At 34.5% G+C, this 27,603-nt stretch overlaps 1 protein-coding gene across 4 annotated transcripts in view; it reads left to right on the forward strand.

Annotated features, from left to right (window-relative positions):
- Nucleotides 1-27,603, forward strand: part of LOC148276019 (uncharacterized) — a 209,344-nt gene that overhangs the window by 46,792 nt on the left and 134,949 nt on the right. For all 4 annotated transcript variants that reach the window (XM_088234880.1, XM_088234881.1, XM_088234882.1 and 1 more), the window contains exon 2: nucleotides 11,188-11,224. In XM_088234880.1, coding sequence (XP_088091006.1) covers nucleotides 11,222-11,224 — 3 coding nt within the window. In that variant the 5' untranslated portion in view covers nucleotides 11,188-11,221. The remainder of the gene's footprint in view (nucleotides 1-11,187; nucleotides 11,225-27,603) is intronic.

Raw genomic sequence — 27,603 nt, forward strand, 5'->3', positions numbered from 1 at the left:
AGTAAGGCCGTAGCATTTTCACATCTTCGTTTTCGTGTCTTCATCTTATCCGGCTATATCCAAAACACACCCTATTTATCAAAGTAATAACATAATTTTACATCGGAACCCTTTATCTGGGTTGTGTTTTGCGGAACTTGAGGCCCGAATATGGAAAATGCGTCCTAAATATTCTGACATAAAATGGAATCCTATTTTTTACTTCTCAAACATATTCACAGAAATCATAAATTTCGGTCAAAGTGAAATCGAAAAATAATTAGTTTGCCGATAAATTTTGGCATCGATTTTTTAGTGCGATTTGAAGAATCGCATTACACTTTAACGTATTCGTGCCTTAATAATTATCTAGGGTCCCTCAGGTAGCATATCCTTTTCAATTACTTTTATGTTTTAATTTAGTTTTTTTGCACAATCTTACCGCATAACGTTAAGAATGTATCAAAATTATTAAAAAAAAACAAATCTACCTAATTCTTTCTGTCATAATTTTCATTTTTCTTTGCATATCCCTCGTGCAAACAGCAAGCATAACAATTCATTCGCTCTACGGTTTAGTAATCTTCGATACATTGGTCAGTTCGCACATGTGCTTCTTAGCCCTTCTAACAAGCATAACCATCGGCCGGTTGGTCCTGAATATCGGAATATGAAACAATCTATGCTGACGCTGTCTTAGGGATTATCAGGAACATACAAACCAATGCTCATCATAATCTCAGGATTAGCGACCATACCGCGCAACAATCGATAAAAACGTGTAGTCAAGTACACATTCCTTCTAGTCTCTAAACTGTTGTAGCCAAGCATACCCTGGAGAGACTCGGTCGGGTAGAGCCAAGGATAATACCCGCACTCTCTCTTAGGTGGAGATATCTTAGAAACTTCTTTTGGATTTTCTCTATCATAAAAGAGTACTTCAGTTCATGCGGCCCCCAAATCATTGAGTTACTCTCGAGTCTACTTGGCATCAAGAAGTTGTAAAGAGTTCTCACTACGCGGGATTTTTTTGAAAACCCTGGCAGTACGCAGAACGAATCCTAACATCTTCAATGCATTACCACTGATTGTCTCTATGTGTTCATGAAATGTCAGGGTGCTCACAAATCTAACGCCCAAATCCTTAACATTTGATGCTCGTATCAGATTCTGGTCATTCATAGAGAAAAAAAATTGAGTTTTTTGGGCCCCAGTGCAAGACGTGACCAAACACATTGAAACATTAAATCTTAATTTGTTACCTTTCCCCATTCACATATATTTTAAATATCCGCTTGGAGAAGACGAAAATTGTCCAAAGTTGTCACCTTTAAGATAAGTTTTAAGTCATCATAACATTTTTCAATTAATATTTATAGCATTATAATGGATTCCTGGACTCCTGGTACCTCTTAGCGGATTTTTTGACGCTCAGACCCGGAAAGGTCAAGTAGTATTAGGTGGGATATTCCTGAAATTACTCGGATTTCTGCGTGCAAGTGCGCTATTATAATCGCATTTTTTCTTTCCTTTCCGAATGAATAATGCCATTCACGTGTGCTGTTTTCGTGTTCCTCTTGCAAACGATTTAGTAATCTATTCTTTGCATGGCGCTTCCTGGAATAAGTTCTACATTAGCATATTCTAGTTTGATAATGATGTCAGATTATATTGTGCCTTGCGCCGTGCAAACGGCTAGAACATGGATATCCATGTGTGTCTTAGATTTTCTTTCAATACTTAAGACGTCGAAACTGTTCGCTTTATTCGTGACTGTCGTTCCCTTAAAAGTATATTTAAGTCAATATTTATTCGTGCAATAGAAATACAAACATGCATATAATCAATATATTGGATGAGTGATTTCATAAAAACGTTCGGAAAATATAATTTTCTTGTCAGTTGTATTAAAGCTAACGACGTTTCGAATATTTCATTACTCTGTCAATACGGTTTTTTAAAAGTGGATCATCGGATATCGCGTGTCTTTAAAAATACTTTCAATAAATAACTGAACTTTTCTTCCGAGTAATGATACTACAGATTAGGTATGTACTATCGTGTATTGTCCTTTCAAAAAATAATCAAACTTGTATTGCATATTAATTTTAAGTCAATATTGTTGTTTCTTTAATGCTAAGCGGTGTTTGTTCGTGCGGTAAATAAAGGTTGGCACTTAGTTTCCAGAACCGCAAACCGTTGTGCGTTCGGTGAAGACATGTGTCTCCTTAGCACTCGGGTGTCGTGAAACTTGACACTCGGTGTGTTGATCCTATGACAAGTGCAACAAAGGATGCACCAGGTACCACAAGGGACCAGGTAGCACGAAATAAGAGCAACAAGATAAGTTTACTGTAAAGAAAAAACATAGAAATATGACACCCATAAACTGACAATGCCGAAGCGAAAAGTCCCACGCATTGTTTAGTAAATACTTAAATTACTTAAAAGTGTTTTCTCACTAAAAAATATTTACAAGAAACAATAAGTTATCGATTCTTCTAAGGCATATCCAAATTCGAAGCGGATATAAAACATCCACCCATGAAAATAATACCATTTATGTACGTAAGAACATTGCTCCGACTACATTTCGTTTGTTTATTTACGACCGTATCGATCTGTTGATTATATTATTATAGACAAGATATTCGCAGTAGGTATAAGCCGGAGGTTAAGTAAGAGTTTATGATGATGATATGTGTTTACGAGTGAGATACGTGCATTTCGTGTTTAACTTTAAGATAAACTTTGTAATGATACGACCTCGAGCGCATACAGCCGGTGAATTTTCCTTACTGAGATGATATTTAGATATAACTTCATCAGATAACTTAAGACGCTACCACCGAAGGCACTTGTAGGAAATATCACACGCCGTCATCGATTGGAAAATCGGAAAGTACAGTATAAACCTGTGGCAAACTCGCCGGAGTTATGTTATCTGTTTACTTTTACACAATATTACAGTTCGTACTTTTTTACTCGATACATTGTACTTCCACTGTGGTTAGGAAGTAGTGGATGTATAACTACAGGTATCTGAGCAGGTGCACGTACAATTAATCGTCTTCGCAAAGTAAATGCCTCCTTCATTTCGTTTTAACTAAATGTTATTGTATGCACCGTAGAGGGTATCTTCATTACATAAAGTTATTATTGTATAAACTATTTTAGCCTAATAATAATGATTTTTACTTTTGCATTGCATTGGATAAACAAATAAATTCTCACTAAGTAAAAAAATACTTAATTTTTTCTATATGGACACACGGAATATTGCAAATACCCTCAATTTTATTATGTAACGCAATATTATGTACTCGATTAAAAAAGCATTATACGCCTTATGAATGTTATTTAGTGCCTTTTTGTTCGGTGTGAAACATGAATCCGTAGCGGCTACGGAATCGATATGGGGCAGTAATTACAGGCCGCACCGTATAATTCTGTTGTTGTTATTATTCCTGTATTATCGACGGACTGCACAATGCAGTGCCCACTGCTCGATACACTGCACTGTGGGGAATGCACTATGCACCTGCATCAGCTCGTGCAATCCTTTTTGTTCAGAGTTCTCCTGAAACAACGCCCGAGAAAAACTTGTTTTTGATCCTGAGCTCCGATTCACATTATCCAACTATATTTCTAATAGGTATACCGACCTGCTTGTCTGGATTCATTCAAGTTTTATCAACCAAGTATAAACTTCGGAAACCGATTCTGAATCTTCGATTAAAATTTCAAAGTATTTTATTGAATACTCAATTTGAGATAGGTTTAAATGAGTGATGATTTCTTTCTTTTTTCAATAACGCATCTACATGATTTACAGAAATATTAAGGATGTTTTTTTTTTAATTTCGGTAATGCGTAAAAAATATTTTTTTGGTTGAAAAGTGTTATTATTAGTTTGGTACAGAAATACTCAAGTGAGCAATCGCTGTTGTTTTATGAAATTATTTTTTTTATTATTAAAAAAATGGTCGCTATATAACAGTTTAATTCATTTAATGCACAAGTAAAAGAGGTAAAGGGAAAAAGATTTCGTATTTAATTATTTTGTTTTTTTTTAATGAGTAATATTTTCATATTACAACATAGATGAAGAACATTTAAGAGAAGGTAATATAGAAGTCCAGGCATCTACAGGGCTTATGACCTGTCAATGTCTGGTTTAAGTGGCCACTTTACACACTGTAACATTCACCATTCTGCCTATATTTGAACATCTATATTTCTTCAATTCTTTCATCTGTTGATGTTTGTGAAGTTAAAGAGCTGAAACCTTTATTTATGCGGGTGAGATTCATCTAATTGAATTATTTCACCTACATACTAGGCAACGCCTGAAAATATTATTTTTTCAATTTCTATACTTCTTCTTGTGAAGTTAAAGAGCTGAAACCTTCTATATTACCTTCTCTTAAATGTTCTTCATCTCTGTTGTAATATGTTAATATAAACAGCTCCCCAGGGAGTTGAATCCAGTCCTTGTCTAAAAAAATTTGGAAAAACTCAAAATATTGTTAGTAATATTTTCAATCCTACAACCATTCAAAATCAAAATTCCTTAAGCAGGCAATCATTACCCTATTAAAAAACTCAACACACGATAAAAGTCTTATGGAACTGGAACATAGTACCTTATTTATAATATTTATTAAGTATATTTTTCCAAGTACCTACATAAACCACCGGTTTTAACATTTATCATTTGAAATTTCGGAATTATTGAAGAAATGAATTAATCACTAAACAATGGTAAAACCATAATAATTTGTACCATTTTTTTTATCAAAGGATTTCAAAAACTACACTAGCTAAAACACTATAGAAAAATAAAACCAACATACCGGGGCCGACGAGTATTTTGTTTTGAGAGTAAATTGAAAATGTCAGTGACATTTTTTTATTAAAAGATCGATTAAACCAACGAATCGCCTTGTACATTTGACCATCACGTCGTCGCGTCGGGAGTCGGGATTACGAACATAAACGTTTTCATCTTTGATCACCCCTTCATTCAATCTAAATCTCTCGAGAAATTTTTATACCTATGTTAAATTATCCGAATACAGTCGTTTGAAAAGGATACCGAACCTATACTCTGGCAATTTTCGCTTCTCTACTGCGCTGAAACGAATGACCGCTCGAATTGATTTCCTATTCGTGAATGTAGTCACATTATACACTCAAGTAAATTCTTGTCAAAACCAGACCACGCGACTTTTCGATTTCAATTGGAAGTTTGTGGTAACATAACACAAGAAAAAATACCATTAATGACAACATACTCATAAAATGTACAATTCACAGTGTTAAGTAAATAACAGCATTTATCAATGTTTTTCCAGGCCAATTACCTTTCTTTCCCATCCTTTCCTTGACCCATCCTTGTGGTACCTACCTTACATCAAGATAGAAGAAATTCAAAATTAGAAGATTTGGATTTAGAATAAAAACAAATCAACAATTTTGACAGTACATAAAATTGCATAAAAGGTTCTTGGATTCATCGCGCGTCGTTGTAAACATCGTTACAATTCAAAGTGCATTTCATCATCCAGTGGTTGAGATTGAATAACATTCACATCATATCAAAGCTAGGTATCCATTCTATGTTCCTATCCTTTCTTCAAATATTCCCAATCTATCACAAAACTGAATGAAATTCGTTTTTCCTTTACAGTCCGCCTTTTCGTAACACGCAGTGATAAGAAATAATGTATTTGGTGAATTCTGCTTATGCTCTCTGAGTTTGGAAATTCTTATATATCATATAAATCTCTGTAGTTAGATACTCTCCCTATAAACAAACCCGTATTTAAGATGGTAGTATCCCTCGCAGCGTAACCGTTGCACATAATTTACTCCTTTATCTTACGGCTTCAAATCTGCAATACAGTGCGGAAGAACTATAATAAAGCTTGTCGGTTTAACGACTCCATTCTTCCGAGAATTATCTCGATCGAGACCCGCCTCTTAACTTTTACAAACCATATAATTTAAAAGTGTATTAGTATTTCTGTACAATCCACCCACATTCGTCAGGAAATGTGTTTTTCCGTAGATTCAATATTGCGAGGGTACTTCGGTTATTCCTTTGTTTGACGAAAACTGATGATCACGCAGATTCATAAAGTAAAAAATGAGTGAATGGATGTGTCGAACATTGCCTACCAAAATAATAGTAAACATTAAAATCGCCATAAATTTGCCGTTGCGCCGTATACGGGCCTATCTATCATAATAAATAACATATTTTCTTACCATCCAGAGGCATTTTTATTTTCATTTTTTATTCCGTCGTAAAATATCGTTCCTCAAAGGGTTTTTCTTTTTGAATAATATAAAATCCGCGTTATGTTTATGATACAAATAGAAAGAAAAAGTTATTCCCATTAGGCGAGAAAAGTTTACAATCTTTACCCTACTTTTTATATAACTTCTGACAGTGGGTTCTTCCTAACTGAGAGAACTTTCTTCGCCACAATAAAATGTTTCCAAGTCGAACACACTTACGCCATTTTCCCACTGCGCCTATACCTTTATATCTCTATAAGAGATAAAGAAACCGCAAAACATAAAAGTCGGTATAAGGCTTTATGAAATTATCCTCATGAATAGGTACTTCCGAAATATGTCTTTATTTGTTTACTTTAAACGGACTTGCGAGGCGAATGGAAATGTTATTCAATCTACTCGTATTTTTGAGTAAAAACTGCGTTTTGTGTGTCATTCAAATTCTTCTGGTTAATGGTAGTGCTTAATTTATGTATTTTTTTTTACTTTTAAAATTATTTATATTTTACGCACATCAGCAAATTTTCTTCCTCCTCGCTTCACATTTTACTCTCGAGCCTCTTGAAAAGCATGCAATGAATTCGACGGGAATTTAAAAAAATATTTTCACGCTTCTTTTTTTAATGCGTAATGCGTGATTTCATGTCTGTAAATGGAGGTATTGTTTTAACACCGACTTAAGGGCCGTAGCAAACATTGAATCCGGATAAATGACCGATAAAAATCGGTAAACAGTTTCCCGAGCTGGGAGGCTCGGCGGGTTGGCGCATGGCGGGCTGGGGGGGCTCCGGCTTCGCCGCTGCCGCCGCCATCGTCCATGCCCACTCAATCAATTCCCGTCGAATTGTGCGCTGGCTATTCCATGTCGGTCCGTAAACCCCTATGCTCCTCCGCAGCCCCGGGCATACAAATGCTCCCTAATTCCGTAAAGACAGATCCGCTCCCGTGGATCACTGCCAAATACCCAAGAATTTGAACGCTTTAAAGCCTAATATATTAAAATGCCGGGAACGGTAAACAAGCCGATCCGGGCCCCGGACCTAGACCGCACTTTTGGCATTTCCCACGGAGTTTTGCTTAACTCTTAATGGCCTTTTTGAGCAGTCCGAGCGAAAACTTGAACTGAAATTTCACGGTAATGTTCAACTGAATGTGATTTTTTTACGGCTTCAACTGTAAATATATTTGTATTTCCTTCGTCACTTCTGACGTTCAGAAAAAATATTCTCGGCATGGAAGTATGTTATTAGAATTATTGTGGACAACGCTCCATTTCCCTAAATCTAAATCATTATTAGTTAAAATCTTTATCACTTCTTTTTAATTTATGAAATACCTCTAAATTCAATACAACCCAACAGAAGAAAATCAACTTATACCTAAATTTTGTTATCTGTACAAAACTTTCATAATCGAAATAGTATTTTAAAAATATAATATACCTCAACTTATACCTAAATTTTGTTATCTGTACAAAACTTTCATAATCGAAATAGTATTTTAAAAATATAATATACCTAAATACGTATATTTCACGGTCCACTACAATCGTAAACATTAAGAATTTCCGATTTCTAACATCGGAATATAGCGGCTGTTGCATGCAATCAGTGATACCCAAATAAATGCTTTCCGCCTGATGGAAATTACGTCCACTCTGATACATTTCAATATAGAATTTCTCCAAATGTCCGACCAATTTTACAAAGACGGTAGCACTTATAGGAACTACCCCAAGAACGTAAATACTCGATATTATATTTATGCGTATAGTTTCACTCTTGACTTCTGTTGGATAAAATGGAAGGATCGTAAAGTTAGAAGGTATGGCAGTTAAAGGAACCCTGGGACCCGTTTCTCCTAATTATCAGAAAGGTAGCTCCGCGTGCCCATAACAATTTGTATGAAAACCCGGACAAATAACCCAGTATCAAATTGAAATCACTGCTGTCCTTTCATTGAAATCATTACAGTAAATGTTTGCGCTCTACTTTGTACGCTAGATAAATATTACAGAAGAACTCCATCTATCCGAATCTTTTGGGACCGGATCCCATTTGGATAATCAGAAAAATCCGGATAATTGGATTTTTCTGGAAAAAGTGGTATATTTTAATTAAATACTGTGTGTATGTTGAAAATAAAAAATAGTTTTTAATCAATTAAATGAAAAGGCAACACTTTTACATGTTAGGTGTAGTTACAAGTACATTAGTACAGTATGTACGTACTGTACTGTAAATGAATGTTATTGCTTGCTGAACATCTCGGTAAGCTGTTTGACTGTCATCATCCGTTTTCGGGCAGCCAAGTCATTATTTGCGAATCGTAGTACGTTTCCGTCTTAATTTTTGTTTTCTGAAATACTGAAAGCGATTCGGATAGTCAGAGTTCGGATAATTGGTTTTATACTGTATTTAAACAAATCTGTTTTTTGTTATGAAATTGTTATTAAGATCGCTTTTATTTCACCAAAAGCTTTTTCGTTGTGCGTTATTTTTCAAAATTGCAATGCAATAGACGTCTCTTTTAATAAAGAATTGACGCATTAATTTTCTAATCTTTAGTGAAATATTTTTATAGCTAAAAACTAAGCGTAAACGGCCGAACTCGCCTTTTAAATTAATCAAACGGCTGAAAATCGTCACGCCACCAATAATGATATTCCGCTGGGCTTTATTAAGTTTTCCCATAAAATTATTTGTTACAGCAAGTAACCTCCGCGTGTAGGAACTAGGAACTGATGTTCCGGCAGCTAGAATGGCTCCTTTGGTATTCACAAGTTGACGCATACCAGAGCCAGAGGTTCGTCGCTCGTTCCGAATTCCGCGCTGCAAGTCTGGCTACCACCTTCGCGGGGATGGAGTCCCGCGGATGCCTTGTGGCGAGAATTTCGATACCAGAATTTCTATTTACCACGGGCCACGTTTATGCAAAATCCCGGAAGACTTTATTCATTTTATAGACACAAAATATATTTTATTCTTTATAAGAATGGTTTTCAATTTTATTTCACACAAAGGTGCTTGCATTCTATTTCCATAATATCTGCACGTACATTTAAGGACATTGTCTATAACGTGTTTATTTTCTGTCGAACACTGAATGAAGAATACGACAAACGAACATAAATGTATGTCGTAGAATAAAATACTTGGATAACCCTCAAAGAAAATAACCACTAGCATACTTGTAAAACATTTCAAGATTTTTCGTACGATTCTTCCTTTGTGGCGCCTAGCGCCTAAATGCTGTATACGGATCGAGTTTTTCTCTGGGTCAAAGAAACGGGGTGAATTGAAAATTGCCTGTTTTGCCATATGTACATACATTACGTCTCATAAAACACGATTATCCCCAAAATTGGCATTCTCCTCTCACGCTGCCATGTCGCGTAAACTCCGGAGCCACGTAGTAAAAATAACTATTTTCTCTTTTCTCTAAGAATTGAACTAATAGGAAAATACACAGTGCTGTTTTACTACATCTCTAACAAACGGTGCAATTGGGAACATCTGGTTCCGAGTTCGTACTTGCAGCTAATAGGAATTTCGCTTCGAACAATAAAACATTATTACAGACCCTATTTCGTCCAGTTAATCAGGGGAATTTGACACCGAGGTCATTCGGCAGCGTTATTACCTTTATACCTTGACGTTTAATGTCGTTATGGACGTTCATTACGGCTGTAGCAATTATATTGTAGAGAGGCTGTTTATCACCCTAATACTATTTTGTTATTAATTAATATTTCTAACTATGCTTTCTAAATCTTCAAACCGAGAAAGAACGATGACTGATTTTAAATTCTAAAATACGTGATTTGATGTAATATGTTTTTGCGAGTATAATTTTATCTAAGAGTGATTTTAAATATTAGATTAACATGAACACAAACTATTATATTAATACTACGTTGGGGTATGTAGATTTATGTCTCGGAAATGGTCCAGTCCGCTCTATTCATATATTTGTGAATAAACCAGCTGGTAGGATAGGAGGCAAAGTACAACGGTATGGAGGCACTTGGAATAAACGCCTAATGGAACAAGAGACTCACGAAGAAAGTCAAGAGCTATTCAAGATCAGCGAGTGAAAATAATTCAGTCATATTGCGTAATAAACCTACAAAGTTATTTCAGTATTCCGATTTGCGACCTCTTCTTAAACTGAATTCAAAATTTAATTGTTTTCAACAAGCGTGTTTGCTACGACACTACAATGTCAATACTTCCATAATGTATTTCATCCCCGGTCTTGACAAACTATCAGTTTTCGTTGATAAAGAAAAGCGTTCAGTCATTCCGTTGGGCTTCATAATCCAGCACGGAGTACAACGTTTACTCCGGGTCGTCAAATTAAACTTGATTAATTAATTTTAGCCCAAATAGATGATAACGTTCTTGAAATCTTCCTAAGAAGTGCGGGAGAGCGTCTCGTAATATGAACATGTAACAATCTCATTAATCTCCACAATGTTAAGTTATTATCTAGCTATTTATGTACATACATAATAAATTGCATGACTTATTCTAATCCACTTTTTGTCATTACTTGCTTTTTCACAACCACTTTAATATATCTCATTTTCGTTGAAATGTTTTTAAAAACGATTTAAAAAAAACTTTAACCGTTATTTTCTGTTACAAATTGGAGTAGATGGCTAAGCATGTGTCTTCCATGACTTGTTCAATTTCTCTCGTAATTTCGCAAAATAAATTATTAGTTTAGTATTTTATTTCTCGTCTCGTTGTTTTAGCTCCCATAAACCTTTTTGTTGAATATTCTCGTGTGGGCCTTATATAAATGTTCTAGAAAGGTCGTGTCGTTTCTCAGTCTCTTTTTGTTTTCCCGCAACTAAGAATGTTATTTATTAACTAATCTTGTCCTTTCTTCTTTCAGGTAATGCGATGAATAATGCGTATTTAGTTCGTCTATGGTAAGAATCTTATTTTTTTTAAATAATTTTAATGGGTGACTAAACCTTGGAGGTAAGAATCTTGTTAAGTGATATTAATTTTGATGTAGAGTTAAAATGCTCTCTTTTATTTCAAATATGAAACATTTTAACTGCACAATTATCTGAAGTAATAACCCACAGAATACTTTCAGTATTGAATGTAGGGTTGTATTTTCGAAAGTTTTCGTTCCGCGTGTTATTAAATCAAATAAAATTGTTCGCGCGTTCATTTCATACATTTCTGTAGATTTATCTAACTTAATGTAAATATTGCGCTTATTCATACAGAATTTTCACTCTCTTTCATTTTATTAGGGGATACAAAAAATGTGTTTTATGTTAAAAAGAAGAAACGTAAAAAAATAGGCAGGCACATCTTTTCGCAAAGCTCCTACATATCTGGAAAGGTACGTGCTCGACGAGTAGGACTATCTTAATAGCGTCACGACGTCGCCGTATCTCGCAGCGTCTCGGCCATTTTCTCTAGTCCCGTGAATCTACGGTCCATACAACGCCAGCAGCCAGCACCCCTCGTAGGTAGGTACTAGATACTGAAGATAGCGAGATTCGCCTCTGTAGCGCTTAGATGTATTACGGCGCCCTTTCAATTCCTGCTTTGGTTCACTCCTGAAAAGGCAATTTGACCCGATTCACAAGAATGAAACATGCATGATTAAATTGAGTTGTGTCATCAGGTGTAAAAGGGGCGCAAAAATCCTTAAAAACAAATATTTTTTTTGACTCGGATAGTGTGACGCGGTTTAATTGAAACGAAGCTTTATAATATGTCAATTACTTGTCTGACTGTCCCGTTTCTGACCCACTTGTGTTCCTTTGACATAATGAACAGTTTTCCTCCCAGTACCAACCTTTACGCCTTTACGGCACCATTTTACCTGTGACCTTTTCTATCTACATTCTCCGCTAACATTTCGGAATCCCATTCTCGCCATCCTATTCAGCGGAGTCACGACCCGACGACCGTCTTTCATAGTCCGACGCTGAATTTCTCCATAATAAAGGAGAAGCGACACGTCCTCCGGTCGATCGTCGCCATCTTTGTACTAATGCCACTGGATAGTACGTGTGCGGTAGTGGTAGGACAGTTACCCTTCAAATGTCAAACTTCAATAAGTCATTATGTTTCTTAAAATAAATAACCAGCACCTCGGAGTGGCGATCTCACCGAAAGCATTAAAGTTTTTTTGAGTTATTCGATCGATTTTTATAAAACATATTTGAAAATATTTTTTGGATAAAAAAACCAAGTCGCGGTCACACAATTAAAAAGTATCGCGTGGTCAACAACGGTTGAATTGTAGAAAGCGGTGGATAGTTTCCTATCTCCCGGGTCTAAACTGCCCCTTGGGTATGTACGAGTACGTTTGCTTGCAACTTGTTTAACATGTGAACGGCATTTCCAATTCCCAACCATGCTCCTTTACAAGAGTTAGTTTACGCCAGTTACTGTCTCGGGTTGCTAACAAAAAAGATACTTCCACACAAATTAACTTCAAGAATAATATAAAAATATTTCGATTAATTTTCTTCCACTACTAAGGTGTCCCTTTCGATATAACATTTTATCACAGCGGATAATCTACTATATTTCAGTTTGGTCGGATAAGAACGGTAGGTGTTCGGAGACCGTCCAATTGAATTAAAATATATTTGGTTCAGTAAGTAGATTTGGTGGTTGGGTCTAGTAAAAGGCAACGTAGAAGGCCTAAGCTGTTTCCTCTTCTTATTCGCCCCTTCCCATCAGAAGTCTGGAAAACTTTAATCCGGAACAAGTTTTCCCGAGAAAATGTTATCTGTCCCCAGAGAACTCCGGCATTCGTAATGTATCAACGCATTAGTGTATCAAATGGTCTCGTATTCGATCTACCGCAACTAACTGGCCTATAAAAATATTGGAGAAAATTGCGTTCTTGAATTATTTTGTTGTTATTGGTATGAAAAAAAAATAATACAAACACTGTGTGTTCTGTCAATGATATCTCAATCTATTCAACAAATCGTATTAGAATAAACTTACTCCTGACGTATCCCTCCCGAAGAGAAGTAACCGCAGGAAATTCGGTGACGTGGAATAATCGATTTCCGGATCCATTTAGGGTTACAGGTTCCGATAACATTCACCATATAGGAAGTAGTTATACCGAGTTACGAGATAGCGGACTTATTCGGCGCCAAGATTTATAGGATCAGTTCTCCGGGCAGTCTCTCGTCTGACTCGAGGAAAAGTAAACAGTCGGTACGAGGAGACGAGAAGAGAAATGGTCGTGTGTGTTGAACTGTAATGTATGCGCATTCAATCAAACAGTAGTCGTCAAGTGGGACGTACGGTGCGCCTAATTTCACACCAAATTAAAACCACCCACTACGGGACTAGACCAATGCTCGCGAACTACACTTTCAAATATGCGCAGTGTCTGTTTGATTTTGTTTTAGCTGCAATGTGACTTTTTGCGTTTCGGTTTTGTTTTTAATTTCACGGTTGATTCGGTACGGCCTGTGTCGGGTGACAGGCTTCGGTTTCCATATGAACCCGGGATTCCGACTTCGCGTTCTCCCTTCGTACAATACTACGCCAGTGCTCAACCCACACTGCCACTGGGCCTAACGTGATGTCGATGTCGTGTGGGAACTGGCTGTTGAATCAGATGAACAGATTGCCAATCATATTTGCAACACCAGTTGTTCCATGTGATGAATGCTCAAACAATATTCATAACGTTTTAATAAAAACGTACAAGATAGGAACCTTTTTTTTTAATGGTGATGTTTTTCCTATGATTTTTCTTATTTAAAAAAAATATATTTGGCTTTCTTACAATTTATCAAAATATTTACTTTTTTTTTACATTTTACATTTTTTTTTGCACCACAACAGGCCAGGAGGCCTAATTACAGTGGTGAATTACATCACAGAGCACCCAAGAATCGAACCCGGAACCTTCCGTGCGTGAGTAAAGCGTCTTGACCACTATACCACGGAGGCCGCCAATGTATATATATAACAATGTTTAGCCATTTTCTGTTAGTCATGAATAACCGTATTAGCAAAATGGAGGAAAATGTGGTAGAGCGAAGCTTCAATTTTGAATTACCTTCTGATCCGGTGACCACGACCCGCTCCAATCAAGCCATTACTTTTGACTGCTACCCTGTATTTATTTATTTCGCGTCATGCTTTACAAGTGCAGATGTTAATTAGGCACGGATAATAAAAAACTCACGTCTTAATGAATTCACGTAATTATAATACATGCATAATGTTATGTATGATATTACCCGTAAATAATTGAAACTCCTATAATGTTTCCCGTCAACAGCGCAGTAGTGTGCAGGGTCACTATTGAATGTTTTCGAACGCCTTATTTAAAAATTCTATCCGCTCCAAAATCCGACGCGGCTTATCCTTTCATTAAAATATGGATCCGCAATTTGCCGCCACGTTTTGAAAAATTCAAAGTTGGAACTCACCTCCTGCTCTAGCCGCCATGAAATATGCAACATGGCGGCAATGCACGGAAATGTCGACAGTTCGCGTTCGGTCGAAAAATGCGGTGTTTTATGCGCCGACCAGACTTTGCGCTGCGTGCCGCGGGCGGTCAATTGTCACCGGTAAATAGCGAAACTCCACCGAAAAGCTCGCCAATATAATAAACGAATTGATATTGCACAAATGCACACAATAAACACTCGTTCTATTGGCCATTATCCGCCCGTGGCAAAAATAGCTAGCAGCTAGCAGAATATCGAATACCCTTTCGGAGCTCAAAATCCATAACTTTTCGTTCTACGTACAAAATACTGTGAATGGTTTAAAGTGTTGCAAGTATTTTATAATACTTCTGGAGTTTATAAAAGTGTGGTTATTATAAGGCACTCTATTTAACCCCTTTCCAAGCTTTATTTTTACCGTCGTTTCTCCTGTTAAATAGGCCTACTAATGCAGAAGTTCACATTTGCCCTCCATTTTGAGCCGTTAATCTCCTCGGAACGAAATCACCTTGTTGTGTATTCTACGTTACCGGAAACTTTCTCATTTTACCTTTAAACCCCGTTCTTTCCATATAAATAACCATTTACTGCGCTCTGGGCACCATGTCAAGTATCAAATATCCGAATCATCGGTAGCGGGTAATAGTAATACATTTTTGTCTCGGTGGTCTTATTTTTCCTCTTGATGCAAATATTTGCGAGTTTCCTTCCCCAGACTTTACCCGCTAATGCACTGCGAGGGAGAAGGGGTACCACAATTCCCGCTAAAAGCCACCGGTAACAGACTGGTAAATGCACTTTATGCGTAATGTACCAAATGGTATATCGCGTTTGGTAACTTTACTTTTTGAGTGGTCAATACGTATATCCTTCTTAATGTAAATACAAGTTCCCGCAATTTAGAAAATCCTGTTATCCGAACCGGAACTAATCTGGAAAATTAATATTACTCAACAAATCTTCTAGTTTTAATACAACAATATGCTGATCCTGTTTCAGTCGTGAAAATTCACGTCGTCAGTAAGTCGCATAATGATTACGGGCCATTCGTCTTGTGCTCCGTGGGTGTTATTGTTAACTGCAAAGCAGACTAAACACTCCATCCATTAAAGTGCCATTCTCATGATATGAGAATAATAATATTGTTCATATTATAATGTAATACCTTAAGAGCACATTCCCTTGAAATGGGACTTGCTATTGTATTTTGAAGTTGATAATATTATACCGAGATAATACTAGCGTTATCAAAGTATTTAAGTCAGTTCCACATAAAATATGTACGTCATATTAATTTCGAAATGCTTAATCCGCTTTTCTTAGAATGAGGCTTATCAGTTGATCGAATTATTCATAAGAGAAAGACGGCATATCATTTTTGGTACTCTTTACTCTTTGAACATATTAGATTTTATTTATATATTTAATTCAAGAAAATTCACATGATATTTGCGGAAAACGCCCATGTATCCATTCCCATTAAATAAAATTGTTTTTAGAATATTTATTGCAATATCACCATGAATTACATAATTTATTAACCTTATAACTAAGTTACATTTTTTTTGTTCTCATCGGATACCGATTATTATTACCCATAACTTTTTTTTTTTTAATATTATTAATCCTTACTAAAACTTGAATCGTATCTTATAAATATGTTTACTCGTATTATGTATTTCATGCTCTGCATATTCTGTACTTATAAATAACATGGTTTTACTATACCATTGAAAAGCCCTCTGGGCATAGATTGATAAATAAATAAAGCACATATTACTTCATCAATTTTAATTGGACCACCTACGCAACGTTCACAACTATAACACAAGTCTGCTCACTTCACGCTCCATGAGGTATCAAAAGTAGAGTTTATTCAATATCCTGCCTCTCGGATTCTTAACGTTTTAAAAAAGTAAACAAAGTGTTCCAATTAGTGCACTCTTCCGAGTGTCCAATCAGGATAGGATGGTTCATTCAACTCTTTCGTCCAGTCCCACCACAATAGGGTCGAACAAACTTCAGGTTATATTTGAGTCTTCGTACCGGCAATTCATAGGCCCATCAAATTTCAACGCTTTATCGAAAAACGAAACTCCGGGAAGGCAAAGTCGTGAAGAAAATGAAGGATCTTTTACTAAGGGCCAACCGAATTTCTCGTCATTAGGATATGAGTCTGATTTCTTTCTTACGATAGACGCGAACACCAAACACCAGTAGCTAATACGGGAGATGAAATTTAATATCCTGTCACCAGATATTACCACGACGAAACGTGTCCATTAACGCTACACCCATATGCATTATTTTTGACCTTGCCTTAGTAAAAATATTATGTTTGCAACATCTGCTTAGCAACATTCCATCGTGTGAAAAGAATAATCCCATACTAAACAGTCTTCATAAATTAAGACATTTAAACATAGAAATTCAAATTAAGCGGAAATCATTTACGAATTGTACTTTGTACGTACGTTTGTATAAATAGTCAAATTTCTAATAGTGACCGTGAACAAATTAACCAGAAATCCTGTAAAACAATTCATTTTAGTCAGGATCTTGTAAAAATGACAAAATACGCTTATCGTATTGGGAAAATAAATATTTTTTACAGAAATTTTGACAACACAGATCAATAAAACACAAAATTAGAATTGATTCATAATTTGTTAACTGCATAGCTATATTTTTTTTAAATTCTATTCATTACTGTTACGAGTAATTCAAAATTAAGAATATTCATATTATAATTTTCTCACACTGGAATTTAAATTCAAAACGTATTTGAATTTCAACACTCGAATATCATAAATTGGTGTCATTTTCGGCTATAAATCTTTTAAACTGTTGAAAATTAAAGCCGTTTTTAAAGTTGCATGAAGTAATTTTATTAATCATAATTTTATGCAGGTGAGTACAACCGGTTTGGTTTAATATCATCAACTTACAGCGCGCTTTAAAATACCCAAGGAGTATGAATGAACGATCAAGAAAAGTGGTTAACCTTATTAAAATTCTAAATCACCCTTTAATTGAAAATCCTGCTTCTTTATTCTCGACATACCTGTTTTTTAAACATGTTTATATTTTTAGCTTTGACGTAATTCTTACATTAATATTATGAGCTTTATTAGTAACTCTGATAATAAAAAAACAAATAATATAGGAAACCACATTTTTAAAAAGAAATGGACTCAAGTACATAAAATTCTAATTTTAGACACGTAAATAATTACGTAATTGAAGTTCAGCCCTACGGCAAATTTGATATAAATATTTTTTTTATGTATTCTTACGCGCGGTAAAAGATAGAACACTAAATTCATATTCATATTCTATTGTTAATGATAATATTTTTAACATCTTAAGCAAAGGTTTTCTGAGTCTTTTGTTTAGTTTCGACTGGTAGTTTATGGTAAAATTTCAGTCCTGGTTTATTAGTCTCGACTGTCATTGTCGCGTTTTAATATGTTATTAAATTGTAAGAAGTTTCTTGAACATGCATGACAAAAATAATGTTTTTTTTGCATGACGTCACTTGTTCTTCTGTACCAACCAAAGATAAGAGAGGTGTGATAGATTTCCGGTTTACGGTAGGTCAACTAACCAATCGACAGAGCTCGTCGAGAAGAAGGGGAAGAGACCTTGTGACCTCACATGCTAATTAATTTCAAAAATACAATATTAAAAAAAATCGTATCGCTGATAATACGACACATGAAGAAAAAAGAAATTGCCTCAGTTTGATAGTCTTTTAACAAATTTAAAAAAAAACACTTATATTTCTCATTATTTTATTTTATCAGATTTTTTTTTGCGTTCTATCTTGTTTACCTTATTAGGATACAGTTTCATTGTTATGTATACATTTTAAATGCATTTGCAATGTCCATACCTTAACTAATAAACACTATATATAGAAACATCATTTCAAACACAAAACATTGTTATAAAATCCAGACGCTTTCCGATGACACTATCTACCTATATGGATGTTTGTTTTTTTACAAAAACCTTCGCCATTCCACGAAACGATGCGATAGACCTAGCATCATAGAAGAAGTGCCTTCGACTTTAACACTATGATCTTTGTACGCGAAGCCTGAAGAAACTATTCGCTTTATGTGTGTAGCAAATTATAGTATATGTGTTATATAGGTATCTGGTTAAGATTTACATAACCGACAGTGGAAACAAACTTTACCAGTAAACCAAATCCCAGCAATATTAACCCAACAGAGCGTACATTTCCAATCATAATTAATTTCCATTAATTTTTCAATTAAGAGTAACGAGTTCCCTTGTAATATAAAAGGTGTTGCCGCACATTCGATTTCGGTATGATTAAGATTCCTGGTCCTAGCGGAATGTAGGAAATTCCCCAATTTTGTTATATCTAGTATATTCGGGAATACCGAATTACCGAATTCATACCCTACTATTTCAGGCTGTTGATTCAACTATGATAAATACAGATTCCCTTTACAAGTACCCTGAACTTTGTGAGACCTCAGACCTGGCACAAATCAATAGGTCTGCTTACTATCCGTTGCGTAATTTGTTATATCCCGCTATTCGACTTGTCTAAATTAACATCTATCATACAATCCCCTCTCTTAACAATGAGTACATCGCCCGAAGCTGCTGTGAAATAATTCCGTTATCTTACTTCCAACATTGTGAATTTAATGTTGAGCATTCATTACGGAAGTATTCGAATTGTTAATTTTGATTTAGTTTTTGCTTATCATCACGATAGATGAATACAATATTGTAATCATTTATTATACGGCTCTGTGCTTTACAGTTTACAGTTACGATCCTGTTACCACCTGTAGGGAAACAAATTCGTATTACGGATGATTGTTTATCTAGTGATTGTAATATTTTATTACCTCTAAGTACATTGTATCGGTCCAAAAATATACCAATCTAATTTCTAATACACACGCGGCTCCGAGTTCATCGTCCGATTTGTTTATTTCAAATTGAAGACGTGCGATGCACCTCAATACCGTATAATGCACCTCATACGGAATTACGAATGCCCTCACTAGGAATCCTACACCTTGATCTAGCCGAGATACTCGATATAAATTCCAGCTTACATCTGACATTGATCGGAATAAAAATGCTATAAACTACGCAATACGCATACCCAATCATGTTTTCCTGTCTCTGCATAATACTGAGATTTACATGTTGTTTGAAGACCATAATCGCTCGTTTCCTTCGTCATAGATGTTGCTAGTTACATTTGACAGAGTTAGGCGTTAAATAAACATGTGTATTTAGAATATTATTAACTCGTATACATTGGATTTATGTTTTTCTCTTTGAATTGTGAAGATTTGAATCTTCCACCATCAGTTTTCTCTACTACACGCTATTAAATTCGTCTTCCGGAGCAATAAATCCCGCCCTAGACATGAAAAGTGGTGTATAATCTCACGTAATATCGAACACAGACATTGAAATAAGAAGATTTTACTTGCCTTGTCTTTTACTGTATCCGAGTTTTAGTATCATGTTTGTATTTAGTGCACGACTATTGGACGTTATCTAACAAACAATATGTATTGTACTGTGTATTTTGAAAACCTTTTACTAAAAGACAGTTTTATTTCAATCACGCTGGCCATTAAAGGCGTAGGTATATTGTTTTATGCCTATTATTTTTTTGTCTGGCTAACATAAAAAACGGCGCGTGTTTACAATTTTCCGTGCTTGCGAAAATATGTATTTATTTTCCCGTTTCACCCCTTTTTAAAGGTAATATTTAATATGAGTATTTTGAATGTTTTCTTAGCTAAGCCGACGTTAGCTTTTTTGCTCAAAGTATTCTTATGAATAACAACAGACCTTTCTTCTTTAAATTCAAAATTTGAGCCCATATCTAACCAGTCTTAAATATATATTCTTAAAAATATGTACCGATTTGCGAATCTGTGATATTACCTTAAATAAAATTGCTAATTTTATATACTAAATTAAGCGCCATTTGACTCACGCATGAAAGGTTCCGGGTTCGATTCCCGGTGATAACACAAAAATCAAATATGACTTTTCTCAAGACTGGGTGTTCTGTGTTGTAATTCACCACTGCAATTGGGCCCCCTAAATTGTTATAGTAAAAAAAAAACTACTTGGTATAAAAATATATATATTCGTACGTGAAAATAATAAATAGTCATCAGAAGAAATGGTTTTTAATCATTAAGTTACTCCTTTCAACTGAAAACTAATAATTTTAATTCAATAAAATTTTGATAAAAATCAATAACTAACTATCTAACCCAGATCAAATATAAATACATATATATATTTTTAGTGCATCACACAAACTGTGACCTGCATTGATAAAAGAACGAGGAAGTGTAAAAAACAGAGAAATTCGTCATTATTAGTTTTGTTTTAACTAAAATGTTAGTAAATATTGGTATATAACCACTTACCGAGTTTTTTTGTTTACCGGTTTCGAGACATACCCGTCTCTTCGTCAGAACTGTCACTATATTAACGTGTCAACTTATACTAAAATACACCGCCACCTTCACCACCATGTGGGTATTTCCAGAGTTTAAGGGATGCGGCCACCACCGGTTCTAAATTATTAATTAGTTGAACAGTATTGTTTTAATTTTTCATTTGTTACTTTTGTCTATCCACCGCCGAAATGGAATCATTACTCTAATCAAAAAACTATATTATTTAAAATGCGATGTAAAGCGAACACAAGTGGTATTAGCAGTAGGTCACTGAAGATGCTTGTGTGTATTTTGCGTATCACTAAGGCCTTTAGTGAACACTCAAAAGATTTTGTACACCTCTCTGATGATAAGAACCTTGGAGTATAATTCTACAATATGGACCCCTTATTATGCTTCACGCCAGATTACCTTAGAAAGAGTTCAGACTAAGTTTTTAAGATATGTTAATTTTATGTTAGAAATACGCAATGAACTTCGTAACTATGCTATTTTGTTAATACTTTAAATTTGATTAAATTTCGCAACATAATAAATATGTTATCTTTCTTTAAAATAACTTCGATTTGTTGTAATTTAAGGTTTATATAATATTTTGTAAATTTAAGTTTATATTTTGTTCTCAAATTGTTAATTTTTTGTTATACATAAAAATATATGCTTACTTGTAACGTTGACACTGGAAAAAAAAATTCGCACTATGCGATAAAATAACAGAGGATGGATTAATATTTATTATATTATACTTATTTTTGTATGATTTTTTTAACGCAATAACCAATAAATACACCGTGAAGCTGACCAGTCCTCACTCGATTGCATATTACAGGATGAGTGTAAACGCTGAATATAATTTAAATAAATACAAAATTATGTAAAAAATGACAATCTACCCTAATTTTATACGATACATGTTAAATGGGCTAATGACTAATGAGGAAGTTCAGTGGTTTTAAAAAAATATATATTTGTTAATAGACTGTTAAACAAAGTCTTTTTTTTTTTTTAATTTTTATATATCGTATTATCGGCGCTACGATTTTTCAAAGTTTTGTGTTTCTGAAATAACTCCGCGTGTAACGTCAGAGGTTCGTTTCCGCTTATTCTCATTCAGTTCTTTCCATTGGCCCAGAAGCGATAAGCGGACCGGAAATCTTCCATAGCTCTCCCAGTGACGTCATTTAAAGTAGTGCGTTTTTATCAAAATATTTTTTATTATTTTTTCTGTACATTTTCAAGAAACTTTGCTGTACAGTTTAATGGTCTAATTTTTACCCCGCGTAAGAAAACATTTTTTGTATCCAATTTCCCGTAGGGCTGAAGTTCCTCATTGTTGTAATAAACCACTTTTAAAAAATAAGTTTTATATTACGTTAAATTTATTATGTAACGTTTCGTGCGATGTTATCGTTTCTTTTAGAAAAACTTTTTTCTTTAGTCGTTTCACGTAAGGGCTCCCTCAGAAATCTCGAGAAACTGCCAGCCCAACTATTTTCAAAGGCTTCCAAATGAATAGAACATTTCGAAGGATAATAAATAGATATTACTGTACCGGGCAGTGTTCCGAGTAACAAATAAATCTTTCGTAAATAGCCCATCTTATAGCTTCACTATCTATTGCTTATTAGTTTAGACACGTTTATATGGTTTCGTATCTTAAACAGCCCTTAAAACTTGATTAATAAATAAAATAGTGTGTAAGTATCTAGAAAACGAGTTAATTTAAGCACGATAAAACAAATTACAATACATATCTTTACTACATACAACGTGCATATGAGTATTCTTAGGTTATCGCAATTTCAAGGTTTATTATATAATATTTTGTGGTGTAATGACCGTTTTGAAGGTGGCTAAACCGACTGAATGCCGTATTCGAACCCACGTTCGTATCCCACTCAGAGGTTGTTTTTTTTCTTTTCTACTACTATTAGGCTATCTGGTGTTCGCTGTCAGAGGTTCATTACAAGCAAAAGCACTTTTATCTCTGTGTTCGCTTATCTCGCTACATATTTACCGAGTTTCTATTCATTAATCAATACCAACAAATTATTCCTTAGAGCTTCTGAGCTTGTCGTCATTAATCAAACAAATGTCTCGGTTCTAGATAAATCTGATATATTTTACGTCAGAGCGAAGAACCGGCGGAAATACACATCTCTCGAAAGACCGCTTATAGAGATGCCCAAATGCACAACTGAAGTTTGGTTTTGTGATAGCATGTCGAACATGAAGCTAGCCGCAAAATAATGGGCCGTACCCAGGTTGAGATTAACCAAATTAATATTAAAAAGCCGATTCTCATTAATTCAGTAAATAAATACATTTCTCTAAAATAGAAGTTACACATTATGTATATTGATACAAAAACAAACAACAAACGAACAAACAAACCATCACGCTGTTTCCCCGTAGGGGTAGGCACAGATGATAGAACTCCATATCACTCTGTCTTTGCATACAGACCTCGCTTCCTCTACATTATGGTACAAATAAATACATTTATTATTATCGGTGGGTTGATTTTCTTTAATATTGTTGCCATTCTTTTTTATCCTATTTTTTTTTCAGTAGAATATGTTTTTTATGAAAGAATGACTACAAATACTTAAGCGAATAAAATTAACAACAATTTTGGGACACGTCAAACATTTTTTTTTTTTTAATATAAACATAAAGGAATTTTTAAAAATAATTTTGAAGAGATTAATTTTTGGTTTATAAAAAAATACTGGAATTTAACCCTTGCGGGACTTAAATATAAGTACAGATGGAGTGAAATGCTGTTTTGGTGTCGAAATTTTTATAATAATTCACAAATATAAGTAGGTGCAGATAATAATTCTCATCAGGGTGGATTGTTAAGATGGCGAATTTTTCTGTTTTCATTGAAATTGGCGTTTTATGATGCCGAATGCGGCCCTGACATTTTTATTTCATACGTCAGTAAACAACCGACAGTAAAAATAACGTCATACAAAACTTATCTTAATCGATAAAAAATACTGCATAAAGTAAATATAATGTTGATAGATTTTATGAAGCTAAATACCGATGCAGGTAAATTATAATCCCAAAAATTGACTTTATATTTCACGTAACTTAAAGAAACACAACTATCAAATTATACTACCTGTTAAAGTGACTTCTCTTCTCACTTTTGAAACTAATGAATGCAATATGACACTGCAATGTACCACTGTCGATTTATAATTTCACGGGCTAAGCAAAGTGACAGAACCGTTAATTTGTCTGTGGTTGTTGTCAAGATGGCCGTCAGCGGAATGAAGTTGGCGCAAATCAGATTTTCTTAATGTTTTTATTCGATACAATACAACGATAATTTTTATGCCGTCCTATAAGCAGTTGCGCTCGCATTATTATTCTGAGATAAATACATCTGTTTGTGAAAGGTAAACTACAGTAAGTCCGAAAACACAACTTTACGGAAGAGAAAAATTTGTGATTTTTTATGCTTTAAACATCTGGTATTTTTTGTTGAAAGGCTTTAAAGTAAATTTGTTTTCAATAATATATTCATTTTTATGTGTTCTCATAGCTATAATATTTGCTTTTTAGATTTTACATTTTTTTAATGCTCAAAATGTTAACCCCTAAATACCTTTATGGCACAACATCAAATGTTGTATGGGTAAACAACAGTAAATCCAAAAGAATTTTTTCTCCGGGATAGAAAAAAATATTCTTGTAATTAGTAAAAAAAAGTGGTATTTCATTAGGCTTTAATTTTCATTAGTTTATGGTCATACAAACGTTCAATAAACCAATAGCATAGTTTTTTTTATTCAGGAAATAACAAACTTGTTTATAGCGCTTACTAAAAAATAAATAGTTAGGTATTTTTAATTACCGCTGTAATTTTTTTCTGTTAAAGTATTTATTTTTATTTGATATGATGGGATTCAAACAGTTATATAGTGTATTGTTCAGTCGGCCTCGTGGTGTAATGGTCATCGCGTTTGCCTACCAAGCAATAGTTTTCGGGTTCGATTCCCGACATGATTGGTATGAAAAATTTATTGAAAAGGGTGTTTTTACACCAGAATATTTCAAAGTCCCTGGACTGGTTCCTGAAGCGTAAGACTGATCAATATTCACATAACAAAAACAAATCAAGGTGCGCTGCGATTGGTGTATCAATGCAGTGCTCTATGCGCCATTAGGTGCGGAAAGGGAATGATGATAGTGATTTACTACTGTTTACCTCTAATGTGGTGTGGAGTTACAATAAAAAAATAATTATTTTTGTTATCAAAGAAATTGGGAGTTACTAGTAAATACCTCGTAATATAGGACGAAAAATTTAATTCCGGCATGGTAACTCAATTTCATAATATTTGGAGTAACCGCCGCGTCGTTTACTTCTCACATACAGACATTATTTTGATGTAGACAACTGCTCTTTCCGCGTCTTTTGTACGCTTTTCGTCGTAAATTTAGTATTGAGATCGTCCATAGCCTCTTCTGGCCCTCTGCCTATAGTCTGCACTACAGATTCGTATTAACTTATGTTTACACGCACCAAACAATCGATCCGATTTTACGATCTTTATGATGTTAGCTTACGTCGTATTTATTAGTAAAAACAAAATATTACATTTAGGCAAACGCGTTATTTTCAATTGCGTTATAATTCGGTTGTTTTCTTAAACGCGATTTGTCTTTATATTTCAAAGCCTGGCTTTGTCAGTTGTCAGTTGGCAGATATGAGTTGATTTGATAAAATAACAGCATACCCACAGACAGAGGCCTGCCACAATAATGAATTACACAGTACGCCTTGGGCACCTCTGTTTGAATTTGATTTCCAAATTTAATAGTCTGCAAAGCGATTGAATGATTCGAAAGCGGTTTACCCACGATTCCATCGATTTTGATTGCTTTTAGCGAAATAACAGTTTGTAATATTTGATATTCATGAATTTGAGCCGTGTTTTGCCACGATTTGAAATGTTATTAAAATATTTCGGGTGGTTTTTTTTGTGGTTGCTATGATCGCTGTTTGTGTAACCTGTATATAATGACTGTGTAGGTATATTGTTACAAACAATAATCGCATTACAGTTTCCTGGAAAAAATATCGTTTCGTTTGACAATAATATTTTCTGCTTTTTACATTGAGTTTGGTTGGAGGACGATGTAATATTATTTATTTTGTACCTACTCAATCTTTATAAATTATAACACGTTCCATTTTAATAAATAAGAACCTGGGTGTTAAATAGTTCCTGTAGAAGTGATTTTAAAATATGAATCGGTGCATTTTCAAAAGCGCATATTTAAGCTTCATTGCAGATAAAATGGCAAGATTCTCGCGGTGCTGTTCACAAAACTTTCAGCCTCAGTTGATAAGGGGAGGGATTATTTTCGCCGGGCACCGCAACTTTTCTTGTATTGTAAACCCGTATATACTGCCTCGTGATCTGGTTGAATGATAAATACACATCTAGCTTGCTACAATGGCGAAACGGATCTTACTCGTCTCGCTTAACCATTATATAATATTACCATTGAAGATGTTATGGGATGATTCTACTCACAAGAAACCATAGTGATTAAGCCTTGTGTAGTAAATAAGAATTGCCAAATTTCAGGGCGCTTTACCAATAATACTTAGCCAGTTTCTTAGGTCGCCACTTCGAACGCTTACCATTGAATACTGTTTTAACTTTCCAAATAATATTTTTTTATTTTTAAATGTGTGTAAATTACATTAATATCCTAAATAGGTATCTCACATGCTTAATTATGATAATTTCTTGCTCTATATTCTACGAATATTTTTTCTCCGGAAAAAAATTCGCCACTGCGCAATGGTTTCATTTTTTATACATTTTTTTAATAATCAACCTCTTCCCTTCAGAATTCAGATTTCGAAAAGAAAGCGGTTACGTTATTTATTTGTATTACTTTTTATTTTCAATTTTTGTTGTTTTGAATATATAATTGAAATTTCTCATTTACTTTGTTATATTATATGTTTTTTTCTGTCTTTCTTCTTAATACTATTTTTAATACTAAAGCATCTAAAACAAAATAACTGTACTCTTTTACCTTTATTTTAATCTTAATTCAAACTAATGTCTGGGCACTGAGCACCCGCTGACAAACTATTATTTAATAGTTTATCGGCACAAAATTTATGTTAAATACTTAATGTTTTTCTTTTTGTAATCTATTGATATTGTAATAATATTAAAAGGTTTTAGTGTATTTTATTAAATGAAAAAAATCTCGAGAGAATGTACGGAGATCTCTCCATTTAATCGCCCTTATAATAATAATTTTAGAAAATTGGATGCAGATCGAATTTCCTGTGACGCACATACAAATGTATGA

This window comes from Micrasema longulum, unplaced genomic scaffold (genome assembly GCF_059751315.1).
Source record: "Micrasema longulum isolate JH-2025_06_02 unplaced genomic scaffold, ASM5975131v1 h1tg001297l, whole genome shotgun sequence".
Lineage (NCBI taxonomy): Eukaryota > Metazoa > Arthropoda > Insecta > Trichoptera > Brachycentridae > Micrasema > Micrasema longulum.